General features: G+C 43.9%; 1 protein-coding gene across 6 annotated transcripts in view; it reads right to left on the bottom strand.

The window, feature by feature from the left end:
* FBXL17 (F-box and leucine rich repeat protein 17) overlaps positions 1-13,282 on the bottom strand; it is a 284,000-nt gene extending 270,718 nt beyond the window's left edge. For 5 of the 6 annotated variants that reach the window (XM_054185937.1, XM_054185942.1, XM_054185941.1 and 2 more), the window contains exon 1: positions 12,298-13,281. In XM_054185937.1, coding sequence (XP_054041912.1) covers positions 12,298-13,050 — 753 coding nt within the window. In that variant the 5' untranslated portion in view covers positions 13,051-13,281. Of the gene's footprint in view, positions 1-12,297 lie in introns of all 6 variants that reach the window. The other variant, XM_054185938.1, reaches the window with a different exon arrangement.
* Between the last annotated feature and the right edge of the window lie 5,040 nt (positions 13,283-18,322).

The following is an 18,322-nucleotide window of genomic DNA, read 5'->3' as shown; positions in this document are numbered from 1 at the left end:
ACGTCCCAGCACCCATTGCTCCCAGTGTAGTTTTTAACAGTCCATTGTATCATTTTATCTTCCCAGAGGTTGGTGCATCATAGGGGATGGAACATACCCACTCAATGCCATGCTCTTTGGACCAGGTGTCTGGTGTCTATGAAGAAATGAGTCCCGTTGTCTGATTCAATTCTCTCTGGGGTGCCATGTCACCATAAGACTTGCTTTTCAAGGCCCAGGATACTGTTCTGGGCAGTGGCATGGGGTACAGGGCATGTTTCAGCCATCCAGTGGTTGCTTCCACCATTGTGAACACACAGTGCTTGTCTTGACAGGTTTGTAGCAGTGTGATATCATCAATCTGCCAGGCCTCCCCGTATTTATATTTCAGCTATCGTTCTCCATACCAAAGAGGCTGTAACCGCTTGGCTTGCTTGATTGCAGCGCATGTCTCACACTATGGATAAGCTGTGCAATAGTGTCCATCATCAAGTCCACCCCTTTGGTCACAAGCCCATCTGCATGTTGCATCTCCTCCTTGATGGCCTGAGATGTTATGAGCCCTTCGAGCTATGAATAATTCACCCTTATGTTTCCAGTCCAAAACCACCTGAGCCACTTCAATCTTAGCAGCCCAATCCACCTGCTGGTTGTTTTGATGTCCCTCAGTGGCCTGACTCTTGGGTACATGGGCATCTACGTGATGTACTTTCACAACAAGATTCTCTATCGGTGCAGCAATATCTTGGCACAGTCAGGCAGCCCAGATGGATTCGCCTCTGTGTTGCCAGTTGCTCTGCTTCCACTGCTGTAACCACCTCCACAGAGCATTTGCCACCATCCATGAGTCAGTATAGAGACAAAGTACTGGCCATTTTTCTCATTTGGCAATACCTAAAGCCAGCTGGATGGCTTTCACCTCTACAAACTGGCTCAATTCACCTTGTCCTTCACTGGGTTCTGCAGCTCGTCATCGATCTTCCATCTTCATTGCTTTCCCACAGCGGCCATCCATCTTCATTGCTTTCCCACAATCCAGCAGGATCCATCAGTAAACAGCATATTTCTTCTCATTTTCTGGAAGTTTATTATACAGTGGAGCCTCTTCTGCACATGTCACCTCCTCCTCTGGTGATATTCCAAAATCTTTGCCTTCTGGCCAGTCCATGATCACTCCCAAGATTCCTGCGTAACTGGGGTTTCTCATTCAAGTTTGCTGTGTGATCAGTGCAATCTTACTCCACATAGCTTCAGTTGCATGATATGTGGTGGGGACCCTTTCTTTGAACATCCAGCCCAGCACCGGCAGTCAAGGTGCTAAGAGGACCTGTGCTTCCGTACCAACCACATCTGAAGCAGCTCAAACCATTTCATATGCTGCCAATATTTCTTTTTCTGTTGGAGTATAGCAGGCTTTGGATCCTCTGTATCTCGAACTCCAAAACCCTAGGGTTTGACCTCAGGTCTCCCCTGGTGCTTTCTGCCAGAGGCTTCAGGTAGGACCGTTCTCCCCAGCTGCAGTGTACAGCACATTTGTGGGAAAGCAACGGATGATCGCAAGATCGGCAAGGAGAATTGTAAATACACTCAAGTGATTCACACCCGGGGTTCTGGGAAACACATATCACACTAATCGTTTTTCAGTCTTGGGTGCTTGCAAGTAAAACACTTGCACTTAGATAACGTAAGTCTGTGATGCACTCAGGGAGACCTTATCTAGCTGCTTGAGAATCCTGGACTGTTGTTGAAGAAGATCAAAGCACAGTGGGAAAACTATGCCTGTTTGAACCCTTTAAATACCAGCAAGAACAGGGAGATGGTGCGCGCTCTTGATAACAAGGACTCTCTCACTGCCAAGGACTCTTGCTAACAAGGACTCTCTCTCACTCCGCAGTGTCCACATTCCCTGCTTGTGTGACTCTACCCAGGTGTTGCTTCAGAGATTCCCTGCTCCGTGAGGTATCAAGATTAAACTTGTTCTTTGCCTTTCACCCACGGTTTTGTGGTTGTTCCTGCGTCCTGCCTGCATCTGCTCACACAACATTTTTAACAAGAAAGCTTTTGTTTCCTTTTTACTAGTTGGTGGAGACATAGCTGCTATTTTGTTGATCACATCCATTGTGATCTGACAACATCCATCTTGCCATTATATTCCTAAAAACTGGATCCCCTGTGCAAGCCCCTTGACCTTAGTTCATTTTACAGCAAAACCAGCTTTCAGAAGGATTCGAACTATTTTATTCCCTTTCTCAAAAACTTCTTCTGCTGTGTTGCCCCACACAATGATGTTACCAACGTACTGCAGGTGTTCTAGAGCTTCACCCTGTTCCAGTGCAGTCTGGATCACTCCATGGCAAATGTTAGGGCTGTGTTTTCACCCCAGCTTGGGGCAGTCAATTCCAGGTGTACTGGACACCCCTCCAAGTGAAAGCAAATGGTGGCTTGCACTCTGATGCACTCTTTCTGCCCTTTCCCCCAGCCAGCTCCCCAGCTATATACTGAGCATGGCTCACATGGTAAGGAATATCCATTTGGCTGGTTTGGGGGTATGTAGGTGGGGCTGTATCCCATCTTGTGAAAACTAACCCTATCCCCACCAGAACCAGGACATCAGTCTTGTGGGAAGGGGGCATGAGATGGTAGAGCAAATCAGTGTCACACAAGGAAACTAAGCACTGAATTAGTATTTTATACCCCAAGGTTTTGAGCAACATAGCAGCCTGAAACAAAAGAATAAACTCCAACTTTATGGCAGGCTTATAAATTGCTGTTATGTCTATTATATTCAGCCCTTCCTCAGAAGTGCTGTTTTTTATTAATAAATATAAAAAGAAGGTCTGTCAAGAGTTACATATGAAGGTACCCTGTAACCACAAATGAACTTCAATCTACACATCATCCTATAATGTAAAAAGGCAATCACAGGATTAAGATACCTGCACAGGAGTACAGACTGTAAAATGTGAAACAGTTCTCCCATTCAGCTGATGAGGACATCAAGTACTAAGTAGAAGCACTACAGCCGATCTCAGGCAATATGCTCAAGAAAATCTGAAAATACTGAAGACTGTCCATAAGGCGGCACTGAGGTCTAGAAAACATTCAAAGAAAAGACTAGGACTGTGTAACCAAGGAAAAGGTACAGCAAAGGGGGTAAAAAAACTAGTGAGAACACCACTTTCATCTTCTTTGTGGTGGGCTGGACAATTAGTCTCAAAACTTGTTAGGCTTCTAAACTAAGGACATTGAAGGATTGGAATATAATACCTGGTAACTTACAGAATTTCCATCATTGGGTGGTCTTTCAAACAGACTAGACAATCAACTGTCAACAGTAAAACCATTACTGTCCCTTGTTCTAGGGGATGGTTTAGCTTAGTGGTTTTAAATGTGTATAACCCTCTAAGCCCCCTTGGCAAAGGGGAGTTGGTTGATTCTCCTAAAAGATCTGCAAAATATAAAGGGGGTGGGGGGAAGTAATAATTTACAAATAAAAAAGTCAAATTCACTCCCTTCTGTAAATGCTTGCAAGATTTATCACTCCCATCTTCTAGCTATGAGAAACTCACAACCTTTTACGTAACACTCCTCACAGTGCTGAAGGATTGTGCATGAATCCTGTTTTTCCCCACAGGCCTTTGCTTGACCATTACGGGAGTCAATAGATGTTTCTTATTAGGGAATCGGTTGAACACAGGCAGACAATCAATGCTGGCTTCCACCCTGCAGTTCTTTGTCTGAACTGGTGAATCCATGCACAGAGCAAGGAGGTGGCTGTGATCAGCACCCAAAAAATACCATCACCCCCAGTCAACCAGGGAAAACGCACTAAATACTAAGTGGTAATTTGGCATCTGACACGCCTACTGCAAAAGTGTAATTCTAAGCATTAGAAAAAGATGACAGTCTGATGATTCTCAGAAATTCTAAGTTACTAAAAGCATGAACAATATGAAACAGAAGACTGAATCTTTTATAAGCTACAAAAACATCAGAAGTGAACAAGACAATATGATCCGTATTATATTTAGACAGGTATCAGGCTGACTCTAATTAATACTAAGAAGGGATTCCAAGGCTGGCATTATAAAATACTTTAATCTTTGCTAGAGTGGGAAATAAGTTTGCCTATTTGTGTAAATATCACCTTCACTTTGAGAAACAAGAGCTTGCAGTTCTTAAAATAAGAACATAGCAAACATAGAATTAGGAAAGACTGTTGCTAATCCAGCTGCCACTGTGAATATGAAAGCCCTTAAATAATTCTTGTTCCAACTACCATTCTACCAAAAGCTGAAAGCCCTCACAAATCACAGACCACCTACTGCTACTACATTACATACATACATGGATTACTGCAACAGCAGCAATGCCAAAATAAAAAAAAAAATAAAAAAATATGCAAGTTTGATTCAGAACTGGACACAAACAGTATTTCTGCACAGATAATATTATTCTGGAAGAAATGCCTGAAAGCACTTGTGGTCATGTTTTCGTCCATGCTGTACTTAACTCTAGCTGCAGAGACAAGCAGGGAGTGTACAGGTGTTGCAAACGGACTTCTTAGAGAAACAATAACCAGAGTGTATCACGTATCCTACTTAAGCACTTCCCACCAGGGGAAAAGTAGCTGCTGACAAAGTAATTTCTGAAGTTCCAGGAGCAGACACAGAAGCTACACAAGCAGTACGGGTTCAAAGAGAAGGCCTTGCTGGTTTTGTTGTCTGCAATAGCTATAAAAGTTCCAAGTATAAAAGGATTCTGAATGATGCCATGTTGCTGTGGTTCAAGTCAGCAGGCAGCTAAACACCACAGAGCTGTTTGTTCACTTTCCCCCCACAGTGGAATGAGGGAGAGAATCAGAAAAAACGTAAAACTCATGGGTTGAGTTAAAAACAGTTAATAGGGCAGAAAAGGAATAATAATAATGAAAAAATAATATACAAAACAAGTGATGCACAATGCAATTGCTCACCACCCACCGACCAATGCCCAGCCAGTCCCCGAGCAGCAGCTGGCCCCCACCCTCCAGCCAACTTCCCCCAGCTTTATATGCTGAGCATGATGTCACATGGTATGGAATATCCCTTTGGCAGTTTGGGTCAACTGTCCTGTGTCCCCTCCCAGCTTCTTCTGAATCCCCAGCCTGCTCGCTGGCAGGGTGGTGTGAGACACAGAAAAGTGTTTGACTTAGTATAAGCACCGCTCGGCAACAAATAAAACATCAGTGTGATATCAACATTATTCTCATCCTAAATCCAAAACACAGCACTATACCAGCTACTAGGAAGAAAATTATCCCAGACAAAACCAGGACGTGTAAAACTTCAGTTTCTCTTCAGAGCTTGCAGTTGTTAAAAGAAGATGTACTGAATTACACTAAATGGAATTTAGTAGCAATGCCTATACATATTCCAGTTTGGTGGCACATCGTCCTTATATTAAGGGATTATCTTACCTGCTAGTTAAAATACCACACTAATGGATACAATTCTACAACTCATTCTGATGACCCTCACCATCCTTTCACCAGTTTCATTCTCTAGATATGTACTGATAACATGGCAGCTTAATCATCCTGAGTTTTAACTTACTTTTTAATTCCGAAGGCTGTATAAATACAGCTGAAAGCCAAAATCATTCCTACCCCCAAGCTTGTTCATTTAACTCCTGCTTACAATAGATAACTTTCTGAGGGCAGTGGGTGCACTAGTTAACGCATTTAATTCCTGAAAATTGTACTCAGGCATGTACACCTACATGCCCGATACTTACTGTTCCCCTCCTCAACTCCCTGTCTAATCCCCCTTCCCAAGCACCAGCGAGACTGAAATATCCTTCATCACTCTCAAAAGAAACAAGTTACAAATATTATTGAAGGGTCGAACCAGAAAAGCTAGAAATAAAAGTTCTTATATGTAATTGTCTCCTTCACCATCAAGTCCCTATGTGACAGGCTTCAGACATTACACCCTTAACAATTCCCCACTGTTTCTCCATTAAATGTATGCTAGGTATTTCAAGCTATATATCAAAAAAGGACTACTTTTTAGTACAAAAGTTCAAAGTTAGCATTTCAGCAGGAACAGGGGAAAGAAAGAAAAAACCCGCCTCAAAACCCCATCCAAATAGCCTATAAATATTTTCTCTTAAAAGATTAAAGATAAGATTTAAATACCATAAATTCATGCATTAAATTAAGTTTATCTGTAAGTATTTGATAACTTTGGCCATAAATCAAGTTTCTCAAACAGAGTTCAATCAAGTGGAGGAGATATCTAACTGCACTTGTAATCAAAGGAAACAATGAAAAGTTAATCACACCTATGAATGTTACTATGAAAAAGTGTAACACTAGAAAATTGTGCATGTGTTTGCTGACACAATATCCTCAGCATCAAGTCAACCAAAAATCAAGAATTCACATCATACAAACTAAATATGAAATAAACATAAGCATAGTTCAAGAAAGAATTTTAACTTATCAAAAGACAATTCTTATTCAAAAATAAAAGACTTTTAAAAACCGCAGTCAAGTCGTTAAAACTATTGATTGCAAAGACTTAAGAAGCTTTTGCCTTAGGAACAGAGGCAAGAAAAATCAGTTGATTCCTACTACCATTCTTTAAAGATACTAACTTTAAGAACGATGAGTGTGTTTCTGAACATGAACTTTAAGAACATGAACAAAAGATAGACCATAGGCCTCATGGCAGAAGACAGACTGTAAAAGGTGAATCCACACATCTCCTAGTTCTGTCCATTTTTCTCATTTGAAAGATCTTTCAATCTAACTAGAAGGGTAAAGATTTTTGCAAATCAAGTTTTCTCAATAAAAATCTTCCGTATCCAAGAATAATAGATATCTATGATACTGTTTTCATTACATTGCATCAACTAGATTTGTTTTGAAACCAAAAAGTTCATAGCCTTAACAGCAAAAGAACATGTCCTCCACTGTCCATCTGTCCTCACTAAAAGACACCCGTGTTGCTTCTGAATCACAACAGTTTAAAAGCGAAGACACCGAAATACAAAAAATTTGTGAAAGACCAAACACAGTCCAGGCACCCTGAACAAAAACAGCCACCCAATAAATGAATAGGAAATGAAAGCAAGACCTATATTTAATTTACTTTGCATTCAAACACTACACATCTTGCAATCCATTAGTTTTCTCCATGCAATAGTACATAGTTTCGGGGATGTAAAGCAAGCCAAGCAACACCTAAACAACAATAGGAGAAAATTTTGTCAGCCATGTGAGATGAGTGTCAAGGTATCTGCCTTCAGGAAAAAGCAAAAATTTAATTCCAAGATATTTGTCTCCTCCATCACATAACTCTCGTTCTGTAATGTGAAAACATACATGCTTACACAAAAGTCACCCTTACACACACCCCTGTAGAAAGCAAAATACTTATTTATTTTTATAATTATGCAACAAATCACAAAATGTATCAGGACATCTTTCAGAACTTCATCATTGAAGTAATGTCCATACACTACCTTTGCTTTTGTTACTAGTCTACTGGCGCACCTTTCCTTTATAAGTGTACCCTTCAGCTGCACTTCCAGAAGCCCAGCACCAGCACAGTGAAGTTAAAGGTGGTTCATTTCCCTGCTGCAATCACAGGGTGACAGTAAGCTTCATGGGGAAAAAAGAAAAAAAAAAAAGAAAAAAGGGGGGGGGGGGAAATGCGATCTTGCTGTGTTGTCCATTGCTAGAGAAAAAGGAGTTCAGCAGAACAATTAAGATTGAAATAAAAGAACATCTACCTCCCTGCATCAGCCACAAAGTTTCAAAACCCCTTCCATTTTTCTCAGTGCTAGAGCTGAAAGTAAGGCTCAACGCAAACTCTACATGACTGAACTGATAGGAACGCCAGCTTAAGAAGGAAAAAAAAGCTGGTATTACAATAGTGACTCCATGAAATTGTGGATGAATACATCCAAATGATGTATTTTGATGCCTCTGCCTCCTGACTAGGCCAGAAAAAATTAAAAAAAAAATAAAAAAATAAAATCACAGTGCAACTGTAACAAGTATATCCAGTCTTTTCAGGTGCAAGTTTATTAAAAATAAATGCCAGCATTCAGAAGTCAGAAGACAAAACTAAAGGTCTAGCTCTTGTCTATCAAACCCACTTCATATCACTCAAATAATCTTACATGCAGTGCTGCTAGCAATGCCAGCACTGCATTTAATATCAGTATTATCAAAAGCAAACATGTAAGTTATTACAGCAACAAAAGCAAACATGCAAGTTATTACAGCAAGGGAAGAATGAGAAAAATAAGTAAAAAATGTTGAGTAAATATGCAAGAAAAGGAGCTAGTAGTGACTCAAATAATAATACATTTATGAAAACTTTAAGTTAAATGAAATACATACACACACTTATTGTCTGTTCATAGTGCATTAGCTCTAAGCTAAAACTCGCAAGGTCTCTGCTGCAGAGCAGCATGTGTCCATGCTTTATAAAAATAAAAGCAGCAAAACCAAGAAAGATGACATTGAAAAGGTCATCTATTCTAGACCCTTCTCTGTTTTGAAGCAAGTTCAAGTAAGCCTAGAACATCCCTGATAAGGGCATCCTCCTTGCTGTTAAAAAAAAAAAAAAAGGAATTAATACATAAAAATCTCAACTCCTCATATAAACTCAGAAACAGGAAACCACTTCTGTCAAGACATAAATCTTCTCACAGTGTTGTTTTCCAAGTATCTCACCTAAATTTCCCTCACATCAAATTAAGCTTATGATTTCTTTTTATTTGACAAAGGACAGGAACGCAGTCGGACTTTTTATCTATTCTCTCATAATAAGAGATTATGAGGCATCTCAGTCTTCCCTCTGAACAGAAGTGTCATTCGGTTTGAACAGAATCTTCCAACTACCATCACAGGCCATGTTTCCACGACCTCTAGTTCTCCTTTGATGCCTCTCCAATTTGTCTGTGGATTTTTTAAGGAGACCCCTGTGCCCACAATCTAATGCAGTACTCTACCAGAGGATTTAAAAGCACCAAGCACAGCAGAGAACTTCTGTACCTTGTTCTACATGCACAATTCCTATTAATACAGCTCAAAAGAAAATCCGAAGTGTTTGAATCAGCATTACCAAATTCACTCAGTCTGCAGACCATTTTACACCAGTTAACTTTTTTATTCAACAGCAGCACTGCAAAAAGGCAAGTACTACAACAGGAAGATTAATTTCTGCTTTCCAGAAATAAACAGCAGTGAAATCGCAGCAGGTCCACACTTGTGATATACAGCACAAAGTTTTGAAAACTTAGTGATATATAGCACAAGATTTTGTAATCTTCTGCATTGCACACTTACAAATAGCTCCCTTATTTTCTTTCATTCACATATCCCTCTAGGTTACAGTTAAATCAACTGATTTGTAACTCCTTAGCTCCCCTCAGATTTTAAAGATTATGGATTTAAACTACCCTTTAGTCAAAGGTAATCACCCTCATCTACAAAGCTTACAGATGAAATTTTGCCCACTGTATAACACTTTTTTTGATATATGTTTCAGTGACCAAATGAAAAGCAAAGCAATCTGTAAGCGTGTTTGATCTGTGCTTTTGGCCCCCCATGCTGAGGAAAAGGCCTCTTCCCAGCCAGGGGAACAGGATCAACGGGCACAATGCACTACAAACTTCCCGATTCAGTAGCACCCATGCGACGACCTGCAGGCCAAGTTCAGTCTGACAAACCCTTCCGTCCAGCACCGTATCCTTCACTTAGGGGAGACTTAACAACTGCTTAACAACAGAACAGTACCTGACAGGCCACGGTGCCACCTCTAAGCAGCCAGCTGTTACTTAGGAAATCCTAAAATGTTTCTTTGGGCTTCTCTCCAGCCCACATAAAGACACGTGTGATAGCCACTCCTGTGCTGTCAGGAGGTCGCAGAGATGGGAATTAAGGGAAGGAACACATACAAAAACCCAGGACCTTCCTCCCAAGACTTCTGAAGGTGGAATCTCTTGTCCCTGTATGAAGGTTTGTGTCTCCACTGCCTACTGTGAAAAGTTTAGTAAAGACTTTGGGTATATTTGTCTCCCACCCTCTCATAGTAAAATGGCACCTTTGGAGAAAGGATTCTATTTGGGATAGTCTATCTGTATCAAAACCTAGCACATGAAGGCCTTTAGGCACCCGCATAATACAGTTAACAAGACACCTGATCAGAAATCTGAAATTATACATCCCATAACAGAATAGGATGTTTTGGAAGCAGCCAAAAAAAGCCAAACCCAAACCACAAAACAACCAACCCAACCCACAAGTCTAGCTAAGGACTGAAGGGCAAATGGGGGAGGGGGCAACAATGGGGGGGTGTGTGTGTGTGACATAATTTAAAAAAAAAAAAACAAAAAACCACACACACAACACTCCCACCCCCCCAACAGGTGAGTAGGTTGCTTCCAGCTGCTGGAATTAAGTGCAGCCTTTTTCAAAAACATTGCAGAAGCTGCTGGACTACAGGGAGACTGAAGAGACAAAATCATTGCAGGAGGTGAGGAATATGTCAAAGAAAACCCTTGAAATTACACATACAAATGAGGTACTGTGTCAATATAAAACAGAAAACCACATGGGAAAAATATTTAAACTAGTCCATAGTGAGATGGGCATGACATACCTTCACTATTAAACGAATTATGACAGTTACAGGTTATTATTTTTGAAAAAGTGAAACTGAGTACTAAAGTAACCACAGAAAATACTCATACCATTGATCAGAAAAAGTGTATAAGCCACACTAATCAAGTCAGTCCGGTTTGAAATCCTAAAACAACTGAATATCAAAGAAAAAGTTATGTTCAAAGAATAGTTTGAAAGAATAATAGAAGAGTTTTAAATATTTGCCAAAAAGGAATTTGGATAGTGCATCTATAAAATATGATGTACCCTTACTAACACATTCACATGTACCTAAAAAAAACCCAAAACCAAACAACAACAAACACCAAAACAAACAAACTGAAAATGCCACAGAATTCATTTTATCTGCAAGACAGACAGGTAAGTAGATTGTTTGTTAACAAAAGAGTAAAGGAAGTAGTTTCTACACTGGGGTTCTAGAAGCTGCAGTGTGCAAAGAACAAGAAGAGTCTCCGCCATTATCATGCCCTGCTTTAAGTTTAGCCATCTTACCCCAGAGCAAGCTGCCGTAATACTGAAACTCTGTTCCCCAAAATTTAAAGATGTACTTGCATCAAACTGTGGAAAACATCACAGGCTTCAGCTACAGCCAGACTCATCCTTTTACCTAAGGCTTAGCTGCAGAAAGGCAGCATACTGACTAGATCAACAGAGTAGCTTGAAAAGTAGTTCTCAACAAAAAGTAGTATTAAAGGAACCAAAAGAAAGCAAAAGGGACAGGAAAAAAAGCGAGACTGTTCTTTGAAGGTACAGGGTAAGAGGTTATGAAAGCATGCAATTCAAGAGGGCTACAAATACTCAGGCTGACTGTGAAACCGGTAAACCCAACATTGACTCAAAATACACAGTAATACAACCTTTTTCCCCCCAGTCAACACTGAAAACTTATCTATGTAGTTCTGACCTACACAGAAGCACTAAATACAGTGATTATCCCCCTTGCTGAGTACTCCATCAGCGATATAAATAAGCTATCTGTGAAGGACATGTTACAAAGTTAACAGGTACGAGTCAAAAAATATGTCATAGAATTATAGTATGGTTTGCGTTGGAAGTGACTGTAAAGATCATCTAGTTCCAACCCCCCTGCCACGGGCAGGGACACCTCCCACTAGACCAGGCTGCTCAAAGCCCCATCCAGCCTGGCCTTGAACGCTTCCAGGGATGGGGCATCCACAGCTTCTCTGGGCAACCTGTTCCAGTGCCTCACCACCCTGAGAGTGAAAAATTTCTTCCTGATATCTAGCCTAAATCCACCCTCTTCCAGCTTGAAGCCATTACCCCCCGTCCTACCACTACATGCCCTTGTAAAAGTCCCTCCCCATCTTTCCTTGTAATACCTTTAGGTACTGGAAGGCTGCTACAAGGTCTCCCCGGAGCCTTCCCTTCTCCAGGCTGAAGAACGGGGCAGCTTCTCCAGCAGTATGGCCTTGTCCTCACCTCCAGTTAACAACTTGCTCCCTCCCCTCAGTCCCGGCAGCCGCCACAGGTGGCGGCTGCCGGGCCCCAGAAGCCACCGAGCCCGCCCAGGGACACCGACACCCCGCGGGCAGGCCAAGCCCTGGGCCTCCGCGTCCCTCCGCTCCTCCCCTCGGGGAGGGAGTAGGCCAGCCCGCCCTCCCGTCCCGACCCACCTTGAGGAGGATGGAGGGCGGCAGCTGGTTAATGTCCGGGGCTGGCGGCGGCAGCGGCTCTCGGCAGCAGTCTCCGGGGTGCTCCAGCGGCTCCTCGCCACCTTTCTCCTTCTCTTTCTCCCCTTCCTCCTCCGGCGCGGGAGGAGGCGGCGAGGTGGGCTGCCCCCCGCCGCCGCTGTCCCCGGCGGCCCCTCGGGCCGGCGCTCCCCCACCGCCCGCCGCGCAGCTGTCGGCGGCGGGCAGGGCGCAGAGCTGCGCCTCCCCGGGGCACTGGCAGGCGGCGGCCTCGGGCTCCGCCGCAGCAGCGGCCGCGCAGCGCGGTTGCTTGCAGGGCGGGCAGGCGGGCAGGCCGGCCCCCTTGCGCTTACACACCATCTCGGAGGCGACCTCTCCGGGCGGCCTCACCGGCCCCAGGAGGCCCCGCACCGGCGAGGGCAGCAGGCCCGAGAGGAGGAGGCGCTGGCAGCGGCCCCGCGGCTCCCAGGCGGCGGGCGGCAGGCGGAGGAGGCGGCGGGCGGCGCGCTGCTCCGCGCTGGCGAGGGTCGCGTAGGGCGGCGGTGGCAGCAGGGGGTCCCCGGCGGGCAGGGGCTGGTCCGGGGCGGGCGGGCTGGCGCTGTGCACGATGAAGCAGAGCATGCAGGGCCCGCGCAGGAAGCAGCTCCGGCTGCGCGGCGGCACCTTCCTCCCCCGGCGGCAGCGGCGGTCGCGGTCCCGGCTCAGGCTGCTTGCCTCCTTGGAGAGCAGGTGGCCCATATAGGAGGCGGCAGAGGCGGAAGGGCCCGCGGGGTGTCACCTGCGGGAGGCGGCGGCGGGCGCTGTCATGCTGCCGGCGGGGGCGGCAGCCGGCGGGCCCGGCACAGGACAGGAGGCGGCAGCGGCGGGGCTGGTTCCGGGACGCGGCGCCGGGAGGGAGAAGCTTCCGCTACCGCCGCCCTGACCTCCCTCGGGGGAGGCGAGGGGGCGGCGCTCCGCTACCGGGCCGCCGCCTCACGGTGCAGCCGCCAGCGGCGGCGTCGGGGAGCGGCCTTGAGGGGCACGGCGGCAGAGGCGGGCCCGGCGGCCTCTCCTCGTAGCCGCCCGTCAGGGAGCCGGTGGCGGCTCCGCGGGGGGGGCGCGGGCCGCCCCTGCCCCATCCCACCCACAACCCCTTCAATCGCCCCACACGCATACACGCCCCACACGCACTCACTGCCACACACACCCCTGGGGTGCGGGCGGGCGTAGCCACTGCGTGCAGCGTACGCATTGTTTAAATGCACTGTGCGTATAAATCCAGATGTATGGAGTCAGTATCTAAGCATATCATATGCATGTTCGTGTATTATTATATGTATATAATATGTATAGAATACGTAACGCATTTCTGAATACCTGAAATAAAGGCTTTTTTGGTCACAGTTTGTAGGGAAGGATGAGAAGGCTCCTGCCCACTGGTGCCTGAGGTGCACATCCGTGCAGGACCACGGCTGGGATTTGGGAGCGACAGGGTGGCACAAGCTTTGAGACCCACACCAAGTTTTCTCCGTCAATGCCTTCTTCCCACCAACGTGCTCCAGCAAATACCTGTTTTCTGCTGTTTTAAATCATTGTTCAGCCAGAACCAGGGCCTCCATCCCTGTACGCCCCTGCTCCTTGGACGCTCACCTCCAAATGCAGCATGTTGTACCTCCCTGCAGGTGCCCAGAGTATATAAAGCTTGGCAAAAATGGGCCATAATGCTTCAATTAGGACTATCCTCAATGCCTAGCAAAATTCCTTTGCATGTTTCAGCACTCAGTTCTAAATTATTGGTGTAAATTGACTTACATATATAGGTTTAAATACATATTGAATGTTGTCTTTAGTAAAAGGTGTTTCAGGATGGAGAAGGCAAGTTATAGCTAGAGTATGTATGGTGCAGTGCCACTATTAGATAACAAAGAGCAGCAAAAGAAATGCCCAGTATTACATACTGTGAAGCAGGTCTTTTTGCTTTTTTCCCAGGAACAAGTTATGTTAGGACTAAAATACCTGTGACGCTATTATTTTTGTTTGTTACTTATATTATTATTAGTCTTCAACAGCTTAGTAAAAATACGTTTGCTATGAGAAAAATACTAAATATACCATTGAATAAAAGTAGAGCAGTAGAATATTTTATCTGAATTTATAAGTCACTGAGACCCATCAATATAAACTGCAGCAAATTTTGGCAAAAATTTGGCAAGGTCTTTTCCTCCCTCAGCTTTGAAATGTATATTTCAATAAGAACAAACAAAGACAACATTAAGAGAAGATGGAAGTCCAAGTCAAGCCTTCAAACTAAATGGCATTCAGAATAAATGTTTGCAATGTCAAATATTCAAAATAAATATAATTTTTAAATCTGGCTGTGCAGCTTCTGAATAGTCATTGTGGCATGGTCTTTACTTATATCATCACATACTAGTTTTTCCTACAGAAATGCTGTCAAGGGTGCCTGACTTCTGCATGTCACTTTCATGTCTGATATATATTGACCCATTATTTTGAGATGTATACACACCATGCGTACACATATATATCATGGAATTCTTCCCATTCCTCTAATATTTACCTTGACGTGATCCATCTCTGCTACCTCCTTTTGAAATAAGTTGACTTGCACAGAACACAGACAAGGACACGTCTCATCTCATCTGTCTTTCCGAAGCAATTTCACCTTCAGATAATTTTCCTACGTAATTCTTGTCATTTTTCTCCTGATAACTACAGCTCAATCCTTGAATTTGGTCTTTGGGACACTGCTCCTGAGGGGTTTTTTTTTTGTTGCTGTAAAGATTGCAGAATAAAAGAAAGAAAGAAAACTAAGATCATAAATGGTCAGTTTTCATATGCTACTCATTCTATGCACTGTCACTTATCCGGTAACAAGATTTTGGCCCTAAAGATGGCAGCGGAGCTATTCCACTGGCAGTTGTATTGGCAGATATTAGAACCATAAACATTTTCAGAACCACTTCTGCGGAATCGGTGTAGCACATGTTGTTTGTCTGCTCCAGCACGAGATACAAGAAATGAATTTTAACTGTCCACGGAGCAGGAGTGAGAAACTGAGACAATAAGGTTTAGAGAAAAATAATCTTATCTCAAGGTTTATATTTTGGTGAACAGAGAACCTGTGAGTGTTGTGGTGGCTGAAGGCCATCTTGGGCATAGCAATGATAGAGTTTTCAATTCTCGGGCTTGGACGGGCATGTGCTTTGCTGGATAAAAAAAAGTCTGGATGGCTGGGCCCAAAGAGTGGTGGTGAATGGAGTTAAATTCAGTTAGTGTCCAGTCACAAGTGGTGCTCCCTAGGGCTCAGTATTGGGGCCAGCTCTGTTTAATATCCTTATCAATGACCTGGATGAGGAGACTGAGTGCACCCTCAGTAAGTTTGCAGATGACACCAAGTTGGGCAGGAGTGTGGATCTGCTGTAGGTAGAAAGGCTCTACAGAGGGCTGTGGTAAGGCTGGACTGATGGTTTGAGGCCGATGGTATAAGATTCAACAAGGCCAAGTGCGGGGTCCCGCATCTGGGTCACAACAACCCCATGCAGTATTACAAGCTTGGGGAAGAGTGGCTGGAGGACTGCCTGCCAGAAGAGGAGCTGCGGTGTTCGTCAACAGCTGGCTAAATATGAGCCAGCAGTGTGCCCAGGTGGCCAAGAAGGCCAACAGCATCCTGTCCTGCATTGGGAACAGTGTGGTGAATAGGACTAGGGAAGTGATCATCCTCCTGTCCTCCGCACTGGTGAGGCCCCACCTCGAGTACTGTGTTTCTAATTTCTACTGCTGTTGCTCATTTTTACTGCCTCCTCTGCACATCTGTTATATTGCTATTTTAATTTACTGAATTCATCTCACCAATGTTGTCAGGATCAGGATTTAGCCAATTCTGTCATTTATATGTAGAATCATGTATTTTGGTCATCTGATATTGAAAAGGTCACCTGGATGAAGTTTCAGAGGGTGGGATTCAACTGCCTACGAATAGTTGTAGCTCTTTCTTAGATGTGTTGAGTGACAGAGCTGCCCACAAAGGAACGGGGTATGTGACAGAGGGCATAGCTATGGCCTGTAGGGGCACCAGCTGCTCTATGGCATCCCCTGTTTAGACAGCTGAATGCCCCCATGTAATGGATGGAGTCTCAGCAGATAGGTTTTTTACCTATCAGTATTCTCTTGTGTAGAGAAAGCCATGTGCCTTCTTTGCAAAATCCTATTTGTTTCGCTGTTGTGCTGGTTTCGGTTGGGACAGAGTTACATTTCTTCATAGCAGCTTGTATGGTGCTGTGTTTTTCATTTGTGCTGAAAATAGCAGGTAACACAAGGATGTTTTCATTTATGCTGAGCAGTGCTTACACAGAGTCAGGGCCTTTTCTGCTTCTCAGGCTGCCCCAACCAACGAGCAGGCTGGGGGTGCACAAGAAGGTGAGAGGGGACACAGCCGGGACAGCTGACCCCAGCTCACCAAAGGGATACCCCAGACCACAAGACATCATGCTCAGCAATAAAACTAGGGGGAAGGTTGGGGGGGGGGGCTGCTGCTCAGGGACTGGCTGGCCATTGATCGGTTGGTAGTGAGCAGTGGTTTTCATTTGCATCACTTGTCTTTCTTGGGTTCTATTTTCCTCTCTCTTTGTCCCCGCCTCCGTCTTTTCCTTACAAATTTATTATTACTATTACTACTACTACTACTATTATTGCTATTGTTGTTATTATTATTTCTTTTTAATTATTAAAGTGTTGTTATCTCAACCCATGAGTTTGTTTCTCACTTCTACCCTTCCGATTCTTTCCCTGTCCCACTGGGGTGGGAGCAGGAGGAGGGCAGTGAGTGAGGGTCTGTGTGGTGCATAGTTGCTGGCCAGGGTTGAACCCCAACAACCGTGTTTACCATAAATACATTCAGTATGTTTACTTCCCCTCTAAGTAGATTGATCCTCTCAGTGGTTTTATGCCACTGTTACCTGAGAATGGAATATTTTGTACAGCTGGGCCACTGCCACAAAGGATTTAGCAGACATAATGTGTATCAGAAATTATATTATTTCTGAAATCGCTCCATGTAGTGAAATTTGAACTTTTGAACACAGTAAGTAGGCAAGTTACAAGCCAATGGTGCTGTCAAGATGCCATGGAGGCCCGGGCATCAGGGCCCACAGGGGGTCCCCATGGGGCAGGCAGGGCAGGGCAGGGACTCACCAGCTGTGATGAAATGTAACCTTTACCCACATCCTAATTAACAGCATTCTTTTGGAGTATCTTTGTTACTTAAACATACGTATCTGTGTCTAGTCATCTAGCTGTTTCAATTAAGTAGGTTTTCAAAGTTCCTCAAGGATTTGTAGTATTTGTAGGCAGCCAGATTATTTCCATTGCTTTCACTCTTCCATCTGAAGTTGAAACCCATTTCTCTCAAGGCACCATCCGCTAAAATTTCTGAACTGTAAAACAAATTCGATGTGATCAAGATCTCATCTCAAAAGGAAAATGGTGTCAGTACGATAAATAAGCTTTAGTTTGTTTTTAGTAATCTAGACAAGACTTAAAATACAAACATGCACATATACAGGGAGGCTTTAGACCACTTTTCAAGATGGTAGACTGTCCTTTTTCTGATAGCCAGCAAGAGCTGAACAAATTTTAAATGATAACGTTGAGCGATAAGTGAGAAACATAGAGAAGTGTATGGTGCTTCTGATCAGTGCAAGGGTTTTGACACTGGATGTCACTATTGCTTCATGCAAGGGAAGCATGGTAACTGCTTGCTGTAGAAGCAGGATGAAATATTACATGATCTTTAACAGCTGTGAAATCTTCATCGCATTAATGTCAGAAGGAAGATATAACTAACACTTCATTTCTTCATTATCACTGTATCTATTTCATGAAATTAGAAGTCATAAAACCAGTAATGTTGGAAGCCTGAAAGTTACAACTAACACGATCTAGAAATTAAGCAGTAAAATCCCCTAAATTTATGATATTAAAGGTTTATTACATATATAGCAATAGATTG

The sequence above is a fragment of the Rissa tridactyla genome, chromosome Z (assembly GCF_028500815.1).
Source record: "Rissa tridactyla isolate bRisTri1 chromosome Z, bRisTri1.patW.cur.20221130, whole genome shotgun sequence".
In the NCBI taxonomy this organism is placed as follows: Eukaryota; Metazoa; Chordata; class Aves; order Charadriiformes; family Laridae; genus Rissa; species Rissa tridactyla.
Note: the sequence above shows the minus strand (reverse complement) of the source record. Positions and strands in the feature narration are given on the sequence as shown.